Consider the following 17093-nt stretch of genomic DNA (forward strand, 5'->3'; position numbering starts at 1 on the left):
ACATCCTCCAGATTATTTTCCTGTCTTATGAGAATATTTTTGCTGTGTAACTATGCCTGATGCTTTTTTCTTTTTAGCTCATTATTTTATCTTAATTAACAAAGAGTTTTTCTTGTATCTAAACATTTTTCTTTAGAGAATGCAGTTGGATATTATTCTGACAAGCTTGCAGGATCACACCCATGTAGCTTCCCTGCTTGGCTATAGCTCACCATCTGATGCCACAGAAACTTCCTCGTTATGTATCAGCTATGGAAATCTCTCTGATCAAACGTATGCTGTCCAGAGCAGTCATCCGGATACTCATCTAGCTGAAATCTTAATGAAGACTCTTCTAAGAAATTTGGGATTTTATACAGTATGTATAGGCTTTGTATTTATATATTTATTTTTTAAATGGCAGTTAATTTTGAATACTTAGAAGGGTTAAAAGTTTTTCCCACTTTCAGAAAATGGTGCTTTTTTTTTTAATCTAATGTAGCATTGTCATATGTCTTTGTCTTGAAGTGGTCTAAAATTGGTTACATCCTATCTAACATAATGTTTCTAGTGCTATTGTAGTCATGTTTATTGTTTAACTTGGCTTGTGGAAATGTAGATGGTTTCATATCAGATTAAAGTATTTTATTGCTCTTACTTGGCTTCAAAATTTTTTTGGAAGACAGAATGTAACACAACAGGTAAGTAAATTGTATGGAACCCTTTTTGTCAGTATAATCTCAGCCACCAGGAAAGATAGGCAGCCACCAGGAGCGTGAGTCAATGTAATTAACATCAGTAGGGTAATTACATTATAGTAGTCAGCAAGTACAGGTCAGCCATCTTATTATACCTCATGTGTCAAACAGATTGTTGTTCTTAGCTGTACAACGGTAGAGGCTGATGACAAGTTCAGGGGAATCTAAGAGCAGGTAACTGACACTCTCACCTTTTTATTCAACCAGGCAGTTAACTGTAACAGTGAAAAGAAATCTGAGATTTGTACTTCTCTGACATAGTATCTGTATCTCCTGAGGGTCGGGGTTGGTAGTCTTCTGTTCTTTTCTCTAGACCTCCACCAGTCGTCTAGATTGAGCTATGTACGTTAAATTTTCTACTTGAACCTAACTCAGTTTTTTTCAATAGAATTCAGAATGAAGTCAATCAGCCATCTGCCTTCTGCTCCTTTTATTGCCATCCCAGATGCAAGGAAGGATTCTAATCTGAAACATTTTGTGTATTACCCGCAATAGATTCTGAAGGATTATTACTTTTTTTAACATATTGTCATTTGGGGGTCAGGGTGTGGGGAATGAATTCTTTCATCCAGTTATCCTTGGTGAGTTGAACAAAAAATATTTCTGCATCTGAAAATACCCTTTTTAGAACAGAAATGTTCACTTGACAGCTATCACAATCACTGCTGTGACATTCTAAATGATTGTAGTTTCAGGTTTGGTTATCCCATGATCCACTTGACATTATCCAATTTTTCATTATCACAGGTGCACATGGTAAAGGTAAAAATGCTTCTTTTTAAGGTGATAGCAGATAGTATTATAGCATTTGAAGACAGAGTTAATTGTTCTTTTTTTTTCCAATTTTTGTCATACTAGGACCAAGCCTTTGGAGAACTGGAAAAAAACAGTGATAAATTTTTACTAGGTACCTCATCATCAGAAAACAGCCAACCTGCTCATCTTCATGAGCTTTTATGTTCACTGCAGAAACAGTTGCTGGCGTACTGCCATATCAACAGCATTAGTGAGGTGTGGCTCCTTATTTTTATTATTTGTTATTTGGGAGAAAAATTAATTCACTATGCATGAGCACCAGAATGTTGTAAAATTCCTGTTGAAGATCTTCTGAGTATGTGAAAGCTAAACTGATTTAAATAATGAACCGCTTAAATACATTTTCAGAATTATTCTTATGTTTGGATGTTTGTTTCCTTCTAGAATTCCAGCAGTGTGGCACTGCTTCACAAACACCTTCAGCTTTTGTTGCCTCATGCTACAGATATCTATTCCCGTTCTGCAACACTGCTTAAGGAGAGCTCTTGGAATGGTAGTGTTGGGGAAAAACTGAGAGGTAAGTGTTCATGGAAAAATTGGTAATGGTGGCGCTGTAAGTTTAGGACAGCTCTTGTTTGTTTAGATTTGAATAATAAAATACCTTATTTTCCCTATGTCTACATAAAGTAGACATCCCAAGGCTCCCCCAAAGGAGGGGTTTAAGTGTCTGCCTGAAGATAGCATCTGATTCATGTTTTTGATACAACATTTAGTATACAGGAAAAATACAGAAGAGAGAGGATATTGTCTCTGTGCATTATTGCTTCAGTTTTGTTAGTTCTAGATTTCTCTTTTCAAAAGTACTTTTTTTTTTGAGATTACTGAAAAGTGTGAAAATAAAATACAGAGTGAATTAATAATTATTGAACAAACCCGCAATTCAGCATGTACAGTTGAGACATTTTGAGACAGCAGGGATATTTTTATGCAATTCTTTCTGACTTGTTAGGTTGTGCTTGGAATATACTTATATTCTGATTTATAATTATAGTTATTTTTTTTTTCCTCTGTAGATGTAATTTATGTATCGGCTGCTGGTAGTATGCTGTCTCAGATTGTCAACTCTTTATTGTTACTGCCAGTATCAGTAGCTCGGCCTTTGTTGAGTTTCCTGCTAGATCTGTTGCCACCTTTAGATCGTCTTAATAGACTGTTACCTGCTGCAGCCCTTTTAGAAGATCAAGAATTACAGTGGCCACTTCATGGTAAGTGTAATAACTAACACATTTTTAATCTGAAGAATAAGGAATGGCAGGTCACCTTTTTATAGTGGAAATTTAACTTTCCCTTTGAAGTTGACACTTTTTTATAAGCTAAGTGACTTGCTAAATCTCCTTTTCAAATTCTTAAGAGTATTAACATCCCTTGTTATGACTTATTTTGAACTGCAGGCAAGCTTTTTTATTCTGTCAACTCAGAATGTGTATTGACTTGAGTGGGAATCAAAGAACAATATGGTGAATATATATTGAACTGAAAAGATAAGTTTGGAATGCAAGAAAACACCATTCTTTACTTGTATAAGAAACCCTGATTTTGGAATCATAGAATATCTCAAGTTGGAAGGAACCCATAAGGATCATCAAGTCCGATGCCCTGCTCCTCATAGGACTACCTAAAACTAAACCGTATGACTAAGAGCGTCATCAGGGTGCTCCTTAAACTCTGACAGGCTTGGTGCCATGACCACTTTCCGGGGGAGCGTGTTCCAGTGACTGACCACCCTCTCAGTGAAGAGCTTTCTCCTGATGTCCAATCTGAACTTGCCCTGATGCTAGTAGATAATTTTGTCATGTTCTGATTACTTTCATGTCCACATTTAACTTTTGCTTTCCTTTTGGTGGTGTAATAGAAGTTTAACTTCAAATCATGAATTACCTGCTAAATTCCTGAACATGTGTCACCAGATAGTTCTGGTGCCAGTGAAACAGAAATACAAAACCAGAGGTAAAGCGACTGAAAATGGTGATAGGAGGCGTTGTACTTATTTGCCATTCATTTAATTTTTTATTAATATTTTTTAGCAAAGTTTTATTAAATGTAGTTGTATCATTTATCTATGCATGTTCCTCAGAATGCAGAGAAATACTTATTGGACAAAATACGTGCTCAGGCAGAGTTTAAAAGAGCCTTTACTTCATTGAATATGAACTGTTATACCATGAATGGTGGTGGCCGCTGCTGCTGCTGCCGTTATAATGTTAATCGATCTATTTGTCCTAACTGCTGTTTCTTCAGTTTACAGGTTGTTGATTGAGGGGCAAGTCTGCTATTAACTGGGAAATATGAACATGATCTGCCATTAATTTGGGTAATTTTGGAATGGTTTTTAGCATCTCAGCAGCAGTGACTAATTTGCCAATTCATTGCTAAAAATTTTAGGTGGACCTGAACTAATTGATCCTGCTGGCATGCCCTTACCACAGCCTGCCCAGTCTTGGGTATGGCTTGTTGATCTGGAGAGAACTATAGCTTTGCTTATTGGGCGGTGTCTTGGTGGCATGCTTCAAGGACCTCCAGTGTCCCCTGAGGAGCAAGATACAGCCTATTGGTTGAAAACTCCGCTTTTCAGTGATGGAGTGGAAATGGATATTCCTCATTTAGGTAAGCTGTTAAATGCAAGTGTCTAATTGTCATTGTAAATATTTGTGTTCAATTTTGAAATTTCTGATGGTGTTTAAATGTCTGTGTACTTGGGGTTCATCTTTCAGCATTCTTGTCTACTTATGTAGTAATACAAAAAGTTGGAAAATGGATACTTCAGTGTGTGCTGTAGTAGTAGTAGTTTACAAAGAGTCTGCTAAATGCATACGGAAGAAGAAAAAAATCTGCAGTTTCTCCATGGAGGAAGTATCACAGATTTCACTGAGTTAGTTTTAAATGTTCTACACTTATGTGCTCAGCATTTAGTAGACACACTAGGGGCTCCGTTGTTCATATTTATTGTTGAAAAAGATTGTCTTAAATTGTGTTCTACTTACAAAGTGGAATTTTTATTTGTTAGAAATAATGCTATTAACAACAAACTTCAATCGTTCTGGTCTACCAGAAAAGTTGACAGGACTCAGCATTAGTATTTCTAGTTGTCCCTTGCCATCTGAATAATGCAGCTGCTTCTGTTTCTCTGTGGCCTGTTCCTCTTAGTTCACATCTTCTTCTGATTCTGAGTAGGCGACTTCAAGACTTATTTCCAAGATGTAGTATTTTGAAATGGGTCCATGTCTGGAAATACAATAAATGCAGGCGTGTGGCTATATAGTTCAGGTAGAATTAATGATACAGAATTATGCTATTGAAGCAGAGTTGACTAATGCTTCATATGTTTTAGGTAAATTGTAACTCTAAGTCACTTCATTCGTTATCTAACATGAGTTTGCAGTTGGACAATGAGATGTCTTGATTTTTTTTTTAAATGCTGTGGAGAGTGAAAGCTGTTTTGTATGGTTTTAGATAGATGCTTGTGATCCTCAAAATTTGTGGAGTTTAACTTCTTATATATTTCCCTCTGTTAGACAAATGCATGAGCTCCTTACTAGAAGTGGCCCTATCTGGAAATGAGGAACAGAAGCCCTTTGATTATAAGCTGAGACCTGAGATTTCTGTCTATGTTGATTTGGCCTTGGGTTGTACAAAAGAGCCAGCAAGGAGCCTCTGGATCAGTATGCAAGACTATGCTCTTAGCAAAGGTATGATGTTGAAAATATGTGTGTGTGTTTGTGTTTAAAGTGTATTGCATACTTCACCTACATGCCTAGCAGAATTCTGTATTTTCTTTGGCAACGACTTTTAATTCTGTAACATGATAAACTTAATTCATTGGCGTGTTCCACGACCTCTCATTTTTGTTACTTATTTTTGACATTGATTCCAGTGTTGGCAAACATGTAGTTCAGTCTTCTTTTTCCCTCCAAAGTGGAGAAGAGAGACTCTTGTTTGCTTACTCAGTTGTTGGTGTTTCTGTTTTCCTAGTAGTGCAGGGCGAAACTTGGAATTACAAAGACAAATTGATGGGAAGGAGATGGGGGAAGACAAACTAACTTGCAAAATACGTTAGGAACGTGACGAAGGGGGCAAGGCATCTTTTGTTTGTCAAGTCTCTTGAGAGGCTGGCCTGACAGTATTAATGGTTCTTGATGCTCATTGCCTAAAATCTGGGTTCCGGCTCAAGCTTCCCAGGTCTCCTTTTAATGAGATTCACTAGGCATTGTGGTTCTACTGTAACTCTCTGTTGTATCTAGAGATTAGTTTCTGTAGCTCTGGCCAAGCTAGGCCAAATCAAGGTTACAGCAAATGGTATTGTGTGCCAGTTGAGAGGTTTGCAGAGAATTCTGTTGCAGAATTGCACAGAGGTAGAAATTCCAGTAAAAAATGCTGGTCGTGTGTTTGCAAAATCTGAGAGGAATGAGCTAATACGTATTATTTTGGTTATGGAATTGGGTGTTTTATAAGTTGATGTGGTTCTGCTCTGTTCACAATGCAAGCTGACTGACAGTTGTTTGGTGACAGTTAGCATTTGCATCAAATGCAAAGAAATGGAACTTGCTGAGGAACAGGTATGTTACACTAAATCTTATGTGGACAGCTAAGCTTTTGTGATTTCTACAGCAGTTTGCAAGGACTCAAAGGCTATTTTTAATTGAAAAAAAATACTATGAAGTATTTGTAAGGAAGTGGGACAGTAATACTTTTTTTCGCCCGTGAAAAATTATAGTGCCTTGTGGAGGTTTTCTTGTAGTACAATATTATTTTCATAATGGTTCTTTTTAAAGTGGGGAAAATTATTGTGAAATTAAAAAGTCAGTTTCTGAAAATACTGAACAAACCTTAATTTTGCAACCTGAAAATGTCTCTTGTTAGTATTAGCAGTGGAGCTTGTGCTTAAGCTTGTACTTAATAGTTGTGTTAATAGTTGTCTTTCCTACTGGAGGTAAGGCTTTTTCATCGCAAGTGGGTCTACAAAATAATTCTTGAATGTGGTTTCAACCACATGTAAAAGAACAAAGTCTCAAATATGGTGTGTTTCTGAACAAGTCCCATGTAAGTCAGTGGCTCAGTAAACAGCTCCAGGTCAGTTTCCTTGCTTGAAAGAGAGGTTGCATCTGAAGTTCAGCTCTTCCAGTCTCTGGTGGCAGTTTGCGTGCATGCCCTTTGTTGGCTATTAGGCTTAAGTACCTTGAGTAGACCAAAACACATTTGGTTGAAGCAGTATGTTCATGAGTTATTGATGCTAAACTTATTTCTTAAGCGTTAAAATGAGTTCTAAATTGAAAGATTTAAATGGGTGCAGGGTTTTTTTATGATGTCATTGAAAATATAGTTTGTTGGAAACAGGAACTAGTTTTGATGAATCCTTTCTGTTTTCAGATTGGGATACTGCAACTTTAAGTAATGAATCACTCCTAGATACTGTGTCCAGATTTGTTCTTGCAGCTCTTCTGAAACATACAAGTTTACTTAGTCAAGCTTGTGGCGAAAGCAGGCAAGTAACTTAAAGCTGCTTTTAAAAGATCGACTTCAATTTTTAAAAGAAAGTTTGTGTGATTTTTTTTTTCTTTTTTTTCTTTTCTTTTTGTGTCTCTTTTTTGAAGGTACCAGCCTGGCAAAGCCTTATCAGAAGTATACCGTTGTGTATATAAAGTTCGGAGTCGCTTGCTTGCCTGCAAGAACATGGAACTTATTCAGACTAGATCATCCTCAAGAGACAGATGGGTAAGACTGTGAATCTGTTTTCAGTTCTTCAGGCTTTACTGTGAATTGAGAAAATATTCCATGATGTTAGTTTCATATATGTTGCCAGTATTTTTGTTTTACCTTGTTGAAAAGCTTCCAGGAGTTTTCAAATTAAAATGGACAATGTATAATTAGGAGTCCATTAGGCTGTAGTACAGCTGGTATTAAATCAGTTGAAGCAAATGATTGACAATATTTGACTCAAGCACAGCATGGAGCCTAGTTCTAGCTGTAAACATAGCACCAGTATGGTGTACACCAGAAGCCTACAACTTTGATGTAGATTGCGTGGCTATGTTGACCAGGCCAGCTTAGTCTGGCTGCCATTCCTGAACCCAACATAGTAGCCTGGGCCTCTGATCTCTTTCCCTCTTTGTCCCTCTCTCTTCCCCTTCCCTGCCTTACCCCTTTTTTCCTTCCTCCCTGACCAGATTCTCTTCTTAGTCCTAACATCTTAAGGCTACTTGTCCTTGTCAGTCCTGCGTAAGATGGTAGACATGAGAGGACAGGGCCTGAAACTGGCATGGTGGCAACTTCTGAATCATTTTATTAAGCCAGGTCAGAATTGACGTTTTCATTGAATTACTCGGCATTGGGGACTGTTAGACATTACAAGGTAGTCCTTAAAGTAGAATTAGGGTTTCTCTGATAGCATTTTTAATTGCTGTTTAAAATCTACAAGTGGGATATTTCTAATCAAGGAAATTCTCATGTGACATCGGGATTATGAGGCTTTTTCGCTATATTGTAAAGCCCTAGCGATGCTTTTTAAAATCATGTAGGTCTGTTTTCACCTTCTAATTAAAATTAAGGGGATATGTGTCTTTGCCCTTTCCTTTCTCATGGTAGGGGTCTAACGTACCTGCAAGAGATTCAGCACTTCTGAACGCATTGGGTGTAGTGTGTGTACACAGGACAGCATGCGTGCATTAAGCTTGGTGGTTCTCTGGCTTACCCAGCATACACAGGGTGGTCATTTTGTACACATGTGGTAAATCTGTTGCTTTGTGTTTATGTTGTAGCTGTTGTGTGTGCTCACAGGCACATACTGTGTGCTCTGTGTGTGCAGCAAGTTCCACTACTCCCAGAAATCCTCAAGCTTATTGTGCAGATGCAGTACAGCAAATCTAAATGTGTGTAGTCAATTTATTCCTTCAGGGAGATTGCAAATTTAATACTACAGTGAAAAATAGCTCGTCTGCATTTGTGTAGTATACACAGGCTTAATGGTAGAATGAGAAGAGCAGATAAGAGGCGCCAGAAAAATGGTGACCATTACCTGCTGCTACCGAGACCTTCTGGTTTTTTTGAACGTAAAACTGCCAGGAGAGGGCAGATGAATTATGCTGGTGGCATATCTATGTCCCGAGGCTTGTACGATTAATTACCTTCTCAAGTATTCAAAAACCTCCGATATAACCATATGTTTTATGTTTAAAGCTTTGCCTTCTTCCAATTGTCTAAAGCTGTTCCCTGCATTGGAAAATTGTGTATTAGGTAGTAAGTATTTTGCTGGTCAGCACTTATTTTCTCAAATTGAAGAAAAGCATCAACCCAAATGCATCAGTTCCATCAAAAAGATTTTTTAAATGCAAATTCTTATGCACCTCATATGCTAATCTTTGATCTTGAGGTGTGCATCTGTTTAATTTCAATTAAATAAAAGGAAAAGAGCTGCAAATTCAGGACTGTTAGGAATAAAATGGGAACCTGTTTGGTATCACTTTAAGCAGCAAGTCTTGTCCATCACAATAGGTTTTATCATATTCATGTCCTTTTTAAAGGGAGAAGATTTTGTGAGACAACAGCATGTGGTTGCTAAAGTTTGACAGTAGAGTTTGACAGAGGAGACATTTTTCTGCAAATGATCTGAGTAACGGTTATTAAAGGAAAATTAAATTTTACAATTTACATCTTTAAAGCCTTGAATGTAAAGAGCTGTCTGTTGTTTATTTCACACAATATCAAAAGTATATTTTTGATAGGAAAAAACTTATTAAGTATGTGTCCTTTTATGTTCATCTTTCATTTTGGTGAGAATTAATTTCACTGTACATATCTGTTTTTTAATCAAGATGTTAGATAACCAAGAATCTGCTGATGTTGATGCTCAAGAACATTCTTTTACTCGTACAATTGATGAAGAAGCGGAAATGGAGGAGCAGGCAGAACGTGACAGAGAAGAAGGACACCCAGAACAAGAAGATGAAGAGGAGGAAAGAGAACATGAAGTTATGACAGCTGGTAGTAAGTACTAGTTATGTGTGTCAATAATGTAATGAGCTTTGGAGGGACAATATATTATTGTCTCTGAGGTAAAATGGAGAAATTATTTAAAAATATTATGAAAAATTTGTCTGCATAAAGATTGTGAGAAGTTTATTTGTATAAAATGGTATAGTGCTTTTATTAGGTCAGAAAAGTCTCGATAAAAGAGAATGCGAAGTTTGGTATTTGTAACACTATGTGCAATACTTTCTCATAGGTTGTTGCTTCTAATCATCAGTATAAATGAAGGAAGTGTTTGGATTTGCCTTTGCTTTAACAAAGGGGAAGTGAACCTTTAAAATTAAAATTATTAAGAGAGCTTTTAAGTCAAGAGAGGTTTAGGTCTTTGGATAGAGATTAAGTGGTTTCTCACACAGCTTCTTAGAAGAATCTGACACCTAAGACAACAACAGAATTAAGCAAAATGAAGGCTAAGAATTTTCATAGGATCTTCATTGTACTGACCAAAGCTAATAAATGCCTGAAACTGTTTCAGTATTGAATTACAGATATGCTGCTGTCTGCATTCAGATTTACAGAAGCATTGCTTTATGTATGTCTGCTAAAAGATAAATATGAAATAATCTCTCTTTGATGCTATCCACACAAGAGTTGAGTTGCAGTAAGACACAGAAAGAAAAAAAAGTTCTGTCAAATTGCATGGTATTCTTCATTTTAAACTTAACATTGTGTAAATGCTTCATTTAACCTGTTTGCATCACTTCTTTTTTAGCTTTCTATTATTAATGTATTAATGTATTAAAATATTTGTTGTTCTTTGCAGTGGGGCAGTTTTTTGTCCCAAGATGTAAATGAATATTTTATTCTATGTATCTTTGTCTAGAAGTTAAGACCTTCTTTTTGTGTTGCGTGTTACAGAAATATTTCAATGTTTCCTATCAGCCCGTGAAGTAGCTCGCAGTCGGGACCGAGATAGGATGAACACCGGGACAGGGGCTAGACTTGATGATCCACCTCCTCAGTCAAAAAACACTGATCTGACAGAAGGTCAAGATGTGTATACTGCTGCATGCAACTCTGTGATCCACAGATGTGCCTTGTTGATCTTAGGAGTAAGCCCTGTTATTGAGGAGCTCCAGAAACGAAGGGAGGATGGACAGTTACAGCAGCCTCCCTCTACTACTCCTGAGGGGATTGGACTCATGACAAGGTGGGGTTTGCTGACTACTTAGAGTAGTTAAGTCTTCTCTTCTTCCTTTAGAATTGATTAAATAACCTCAGTTTTCCTCTGAGGATTCTTAGAATGTTTTTTTAAAAGAAGATTTTTGCATAGAACAATGTTATGTTTTTCTTGAGAATAGTGATTTTTTTTTTTCAATTTCTTTGTCCACATTAACTAAACCTTAATAATAGTTTTATTCTGCATAGACCATATTTACTATTCAAAATGAAGTCTAAATCATCAGATGTACAGATAATTTGAGGTAAAGGGGAAAATTATTTATTTTTCCTAATATTTGTTTATGTTTGGATTTTTTATTAGCATATTTTTATTTACTTGAACTTTACCAATGTCCTGTATAGTAGTGTCCAAAAACAATTTTCAGGATACATTTAAAAGCAAAAGTTTCAAAGCCTGTTATGAAAAAAGTGTTGTTCATGATTGATTTTTATAAATATTCCTGACATATTGGCATGTGCAAGACACTGTAGTTAGGTATAGGAGAATAACAAAATAAAGGCAGGCAGCTCATTGTATTGGGGATGTATGTAATTTAAATGGTATAAGTGCTACATAATGTATTTTAATTTCAGTAACCTGAGGTGTTCTTGGTAACAGTTTTGCTCTAAACCTGACCTATTTAAACTTATTTCTTTTCTAGAAATTTGTGTGTGTGTGTTAGAATATGACAAAGGAATTGTGTAGCGGATGCTATTGGTGAATTCCTGAGTCTGCTTAAGCTTCTCGGGTACAGAAACTCTGCTGTGATATTTTAAATTGATGGCGAGTTCAGAGGGAGATTATATATATTCAATACTCTTTTATTCTTTTTGCCTCTTTTTGGAAATCTAGTCCCTAAAGCATGGGTGGCTGCCTCTGTTGTTGTCCAAGTGGCTTTCACCTCCAGCATATTGACTTTAGGATGCATTTTATGGGTGTTTTTTTAATAAGTTCAGTGCTTTTTCACCCACTTACTCTGTTTTCTTGTCCTCTCAGCTCAGAAGTGTTTCGGTATACTGTATGTAATACTTACCAAGGCACTTGAATGACCAGTCATTTGAGGTTGCCATTTGTTCAGTTGACCAGTAAGGGTGTTAAGACGTAACAAAGTTTACTAATACCCTTTATAAGCATCATAACTGAAGCCATTAGATTTGACTGTCAACTCTGAATTTTGCCTAATATCAGTGTTTTCTTTCTGTACATGTGTGTCTGTGTGCACGAATGTGTGTGCATCGGAAGCAGGAGTGAAAGTCTTACTGCAGAAAGTCGCTCAATCCATGCAAACTCAAACTACAGACTGATTAAGTCAAGAAGTGAATCTGATTTATCTCAGCCAGAATCAGATGAGGAAGGTTATTCATTGGTAAGTAAACTAACATTATGTATTTAGAGATTGTGGGAAGTAGATCTTAAACATTTGTCTAGTGCTGTGTTCAGTATTGAGATCTCTTCTAATAACCACCATTGTTAAGAGAAATTAATGGTAATAAAAAAACCAATTGAAATTATTATAGCTCTGTTAACTTTCTCACTTTTGTGGGCGAGGGATGCATTTTTTAAATACTCAAATATTATGTACCACGTATGTTCGCCTAAAGAAATGAGGCTTTTATTAATGTTTTGATCTAGAGTGGAAGACGAAATGTTGATTTGGATTTGGCATCATCACACAGAAAGAGGGGTAAGTTTTATTTTTTACCTAGTGAATATAGACCTGATGAATGTGCTAGTATTTCTCAAGTTAAAATGTGTTTGCAGTTAAATACAGTATATAATGGCAATCGGGGTGTTAAAACCGAGTATTTAAACATTAACATTTAAAATAGTTATTACTTACTGTTTGTTGTGCTAAGTTCTGTTGCTTTGTGGCTTGGATATAGTGTTTACTAGGTTATAACTATTTATTCTAGTTTCTAGAGTTGTGATGCTCTTTTGAAGCAAGTGAGGATTTCTGTGAGGACAGGTGGATTAGGAACTTTTGTTCTGTTTTCACCCCTGTGACTTCGGGAAGAAAAAATTGGCAGATCAAGTGGAACACTCTATTCTTGTGCTATCAATGAACTTTTCCCGTGAAATGTGGCTGAACATGGAAAACTCGTATCCAGAAAATATTGCTTCAATTTTTGCATCCTCTTGACACCAGCACACCTACAGAACCAAGCAACCATTTCTTCCATTACTCCAATATAAATCAGATTTTTTAACTTTTGTACTGCTTTTTATTGCTGCTTCACTCTGGGGAGTCTCAGTGAGCTGCTTCACAGAAGGTAGTGGAGGGAGCAAAGAATGTTTGTTTACACAGAGACCAAAAAGTCCCACTTCATTCTGGATGATGCCGAGTCTGCTAGGATCACAACTTAACGTCTGTTGTATGTGTAAAAATCTTGGTAACAGGGGAATTAAGTTGGGTTATGATATGCTTTAATTACAGAAACCTTAATACTATTAGGTGACGTAAGAGTTCTAGTTGAATAGCCTTCATCACTGATGAGAGTACTGCCTTTTAAAGTCTTTTGGCATCGTAAAGCAGATGATCAGTGGCAGCACTCAATTACGCTTCAGTTTGTAACTAATGTGGAAAGGAATTCCTTGTGCATGGATAACCAATTGAACTAGTTGGGCATGTAAAGAAATTCACTGGAGCTGTTCGTGTTGTGACAGCAGGATGCATGTTGGCATTCTCGGTGTTAGAAGATCTGATAGCCTCTGTCAGCAGTCTGATCTGCAGTATGGTCTTTGAAGCCACCATTTTGGCTTTGCCATTAATCTGACACAGAACTCTTCACTTGCTTTCCTCTATATCCTAAAAGTAATCCAGGAAACCATTTTGGATTAGATCTGAGACACAGTTAATCTTATGGATTATGATTCCTGAGCTGTTGGTTGGACTGATGAGGTTGTTTTGGTCACGGGCTCCAGGAAATAAGGAATAATGCAAGAATAGACTTTATCAACCAACCTGTCTATAGAAGCTTTTTATTACAGAAGGTTTTACATCAGATGTGTAACACTGAGGAGTTACAAGGGTAAATGCAGTTGATCTATCCAGAACCTAAAAAAGCTCAGATAACTCATTTGTAAACTGAACACTGTGACAATACCTGCTGATACCTGTTTGCTGAAGCTGGAGGACTTATTTGCTGTCCCATGGTACTTAGATTTTTGGTCTGGTTTTGCAACTGGAAGTTAGCATATGATAATGAAAACGTTTCTACTTGTGGTGGATGATATATATGGCAGTATTGGTTGATACCCAATACCGGATTGATCCAGTGAATGCAGGGTGCAGTTACAGGCAAACATTCATCATACTCATATTGAGGTCAGGAAAAGACCTAAAAAGATCTGCGTGATCAAGTGGACAAGCTGTTCAGCTCAGTGGTATTGAAGATCTTTCATTTTTTATGAAACATCTAGTTTTCTGAATCCTAGTTGATCTTCTAGAACTGAAGCATGTGCCGCAGTGTTTAGTGAAGATGTAACGTGCAGCCATTTTGGATTGGCCACCCCTTGTAACACAGCCAGCACACTGAAGTGATAGATGGACTACCGTGCCTATCAAGGAAGTTTTGACTGGTAAAACCCCTTCAGTTTCATCTTTGTTCTTGTGGTATGCTGTGGGTAATAAAGAGGACATTTATGTTCACTATTACCTCAGCTTGAAGAATGGGAGAAATCTAAATCCTTACAGGATGTTTGCATTATGCTGTGCTTCATCCTGAGTTGCTGGCAAAAGAGATTAAGGAGTTCCATCAGAATGAGCTGTCTGCATCTGAATTTGCTACATTTGTTAAGAATTGAAGGATTAGAAAAAGCCTAGTTTCCTGTTTATGGCAAGTAAACCACTGTAGAAGAGATGACCTACAGAAGACTACAGCATTGTTCCTCAGGATGTTCTCCAGCTGTGTTTGAAGTGCCATCAAAGTCAGATTCCCCTGAAGCAACCATTAGGCATCTTGGTGAGAAACAAACTGCGTATTTTTATTTGTTAGGGGTTTTTTTGAGGTCTTCTTTCAATACACGTTTGTATCTTGTGCTCCTAGGACTTTCACATATGGTCTGCTTTTGAGTGGAAGATGTGGAAGGTTTTATGTCCCTTTAAATGCGGAGGAGGAGAGGAAGGAAAGATGTATGCCATATAGTTGCTAGAGAAGATCTCTGTTCTGAGTGCAGGGGATAGTTGTGCATTACAACAGAAGTATACATGGGAAACACTTATTGAATTACAATTAACATAAAGTAAAGCCAGCTGGTTTTTCATGCCTCTATTTCTACAAAACACCAGTAACCGTTGTTGCTGTAAGTAACTTACCGCTGAACTTTTCAAATTTTTGTTGGATCGAGTGCAGAGTTGGCAGTGTTCTTTCCCACCTAACAAGTGGAGTCTTAGAAAAGGACCATAGGAACCAATTCTAATGTCATTCAGTTGATTACTCAGCGAATTTAATCATGTTTCCTTTTGCATGTGGTTTTTAGAGTAGGATTTTAACTGCGGTTTGCAGCAGTCGCTTGAAAGTATTTGTTAAGTTTGTCTCTATAAACTGGGTGAAGAAAGTTGGCAAGCAGCTAATTGGAAAGCACGGTTTTCTCCTGGAGAAATTTTTTTCTATCACCATTGGTTTTTTTTCCTCTAGGCTATGCTATTTTGGAGACTTAAGAGGGAATTTTCACTAAAAAAATTTCCTTAATATATGATCATGAGGTTCCTCCCATCTCTTCTTAACCAGTTTGCTAGAATTTAACCACACTACTGGTTACAGAGCCACGGCCACACATGATGTTTCCAGATGAGGTTTTGTAGGGTTAATTCATCCCCAGCTACAGTCTATACGGAGTATTTGATCTTTGCAAACGTGTCAAAATAATGTAGTGTGCATAGGGTATCAGTGAGTGGTTCTTTTGTAACAGGCAAGAGCGTAATTCCCTCTGGAGTGGATTCACTTATTTTAGAACTTCTGTTTATTGAATGCAGCAACTTGTTATTCAAAATTCAAATCACATTTCCTTAATAATTGAATCTCACAATTGTTTATAGGCTGATTTTTATGGTATAAAAGCTGTTCTTATTCATAAATTGCAATATAGAAAACTAGCAGTAGAAAACTGCTTGTACTGTAAGTTGTTTCTATGGTGTTGCAGATGAGTAAGGAAGGAAAGCATTCTCTTTTTACTCAATTCATGTCTTAGCCACTCCGTCCAGTCTTTAATCTAGTTGCCTTCTTCCTTCATCTATTGTTTCTGTTCAGAAATATGACTGCAGTATTCCTACTTCAGCCTGAGGATCCTTTGAGTATCTTGTTCCTTGCTATTATTTAGTTAGTTCTGAATTAGTAAACTTTTCCTTCCATTCCTGCAGAAAAAGTCTTTCTCAATACTTCTGCCATGAGGGTTGATGAGTGCATTAATATTTTCTCCTCATATCTAAGCTCACTGGGGTTTTTTTGTTGCTTAGATTCATCTTTTTCAATTTTGCAGATCCAGAGAGTATGCCTCAGAACGTTGTTCCTATCCTGTATAGTACCTGCAGAATATTGTACACTGCATTAGATACCTAGCAGTAAAGAATGCGCACGTAGGAGTGCAGTCATAAAGATAGGTACAGACAGATCCATGGGAGTCCTCCAGCCTTGGGTTTTCTTACTTCAGATAAATCTTAGTTCAGTGAATTTCATTGTGCTTGTGTGTACTGTAGCACTTTACTAACACAATTGGGCAACTCTGAAAAAACCCAACAACTTAAATTAAATCCAAATTAAATGGAAATAATTTTGTGTACCTGTAATAACGAGTTCTCAATTTTGACATTGAAAGATCGTGTTTGAGTGAGGGATGTAAATGTGTCTTGGTGTATGCATATAACTGTGTTAAAGGGGATATATTTATTTTTTCCCTGAAAAGAAGGTGGAGAATTTGAAAGCCTGTTACTAGGCTATAGTAATTCAAAACGAGTAATTTTTTTTCCACAAACTTGCTGCTTGATGTATTGTCCTATTGATTAAGATGAGACTGATCGTTTAAGTCTAAGTCGAAGTAATATGAAGAAGAGATTTTGTGAATATGTTACCTTCTGTTTCAAATGTCTGCTTTTGTCTTCTGATTCTCATGTGGTGTAGTGTATTTACTCCTTTTTGGCCAGTTGAGCCCCAGAAAAAAGAAGAGCTTCAAGCAAGTAACTGATGGCATGTTTATTTTTTTTGTCTCTATAGCTTCCCTACATATTTTATGTTTTATGAAGTGCATATTGCAGCTGTGCCACATTCATTTAGAAAACTCATTTTTACAAGCTGGCTTATAAGAACAAGTAAACTTTTTTCTTTTCCTGTGAGCTTAGAGTTTATTCTTATGTGCGACTGTTC

General features: G+C 36.9%; 1 protein-coding gene across 1 annotated transcript in view; it reads left to right on the plus strand.

The window, feature by feature from the left end:
- The window catches only part of LOC104466978 (probable E3 ubiquitin-protein ligase HERC1), a gene marked incomplete at its 3' end in the record, with an annotated part of 54099 nt that overhangs the window by 14541 nt on the left and 22465 nt on the right, over positions 1 to 17093 (plus strand). Inside the window, exons 13-24 of the mRNA XM_010080574.1 lie at positions 137 to 358; positions 1596 to 1748; positions 1938 to 2070; positions 2567 to 2758; positions 3936 to 4157; positions 5066 to 5239; positions 6918 to 7032; positions 7142 to 7262; positions 9359 to 9530; positions 10431 to 10722; positions 11980 to 12100; positions 12367 to 12418. Of these exons, the coding sequence (XP_010078876.1) occupies positions 137 to 358; positions 1596 to 1748; positions 1938 to 2070; positions 2567 to 2758; positions 3936 to 4157; positions 5066 to 5239; positions 6918 to 7032; positions 7142 to 7262; positions 9359 to 9530; positions 10431 to 10722; positions 11980 to 12100; positions 12367 to 12418 (1969 nt within the window). The remainder of the gene's footprint in view (positions 1 to 136; positions 359 to 1595; positions 1749 to 1937; positions 2071 to 2566; positions 2759 to 3935; positions 4158 to 5065; positions 5240 to 6917; positions 7033 to 7141; positions 7263 to 9358; positions 9531 to 10430; positions 10723 to 11979; positions 12101 to 12366; positions 12419 to 17093) is intronic.

The sequence above is a fragment of the Pterocles gutturalis genome, unplaced genomic scaffold, assembly GCF_000699245.1.
Source record: "Pterocles gutturalis isolate BGI_N339 unplaced genomic scaffold, ASM69924v1 scaffold23204, whole genome shotgun sequence".
Lineage (NCBI taxonomy): Eukaryota > Metazoa > Chordata > Aves > Pterocliformes > Pteroclidae > Pterocles > Pterocles gutturalis.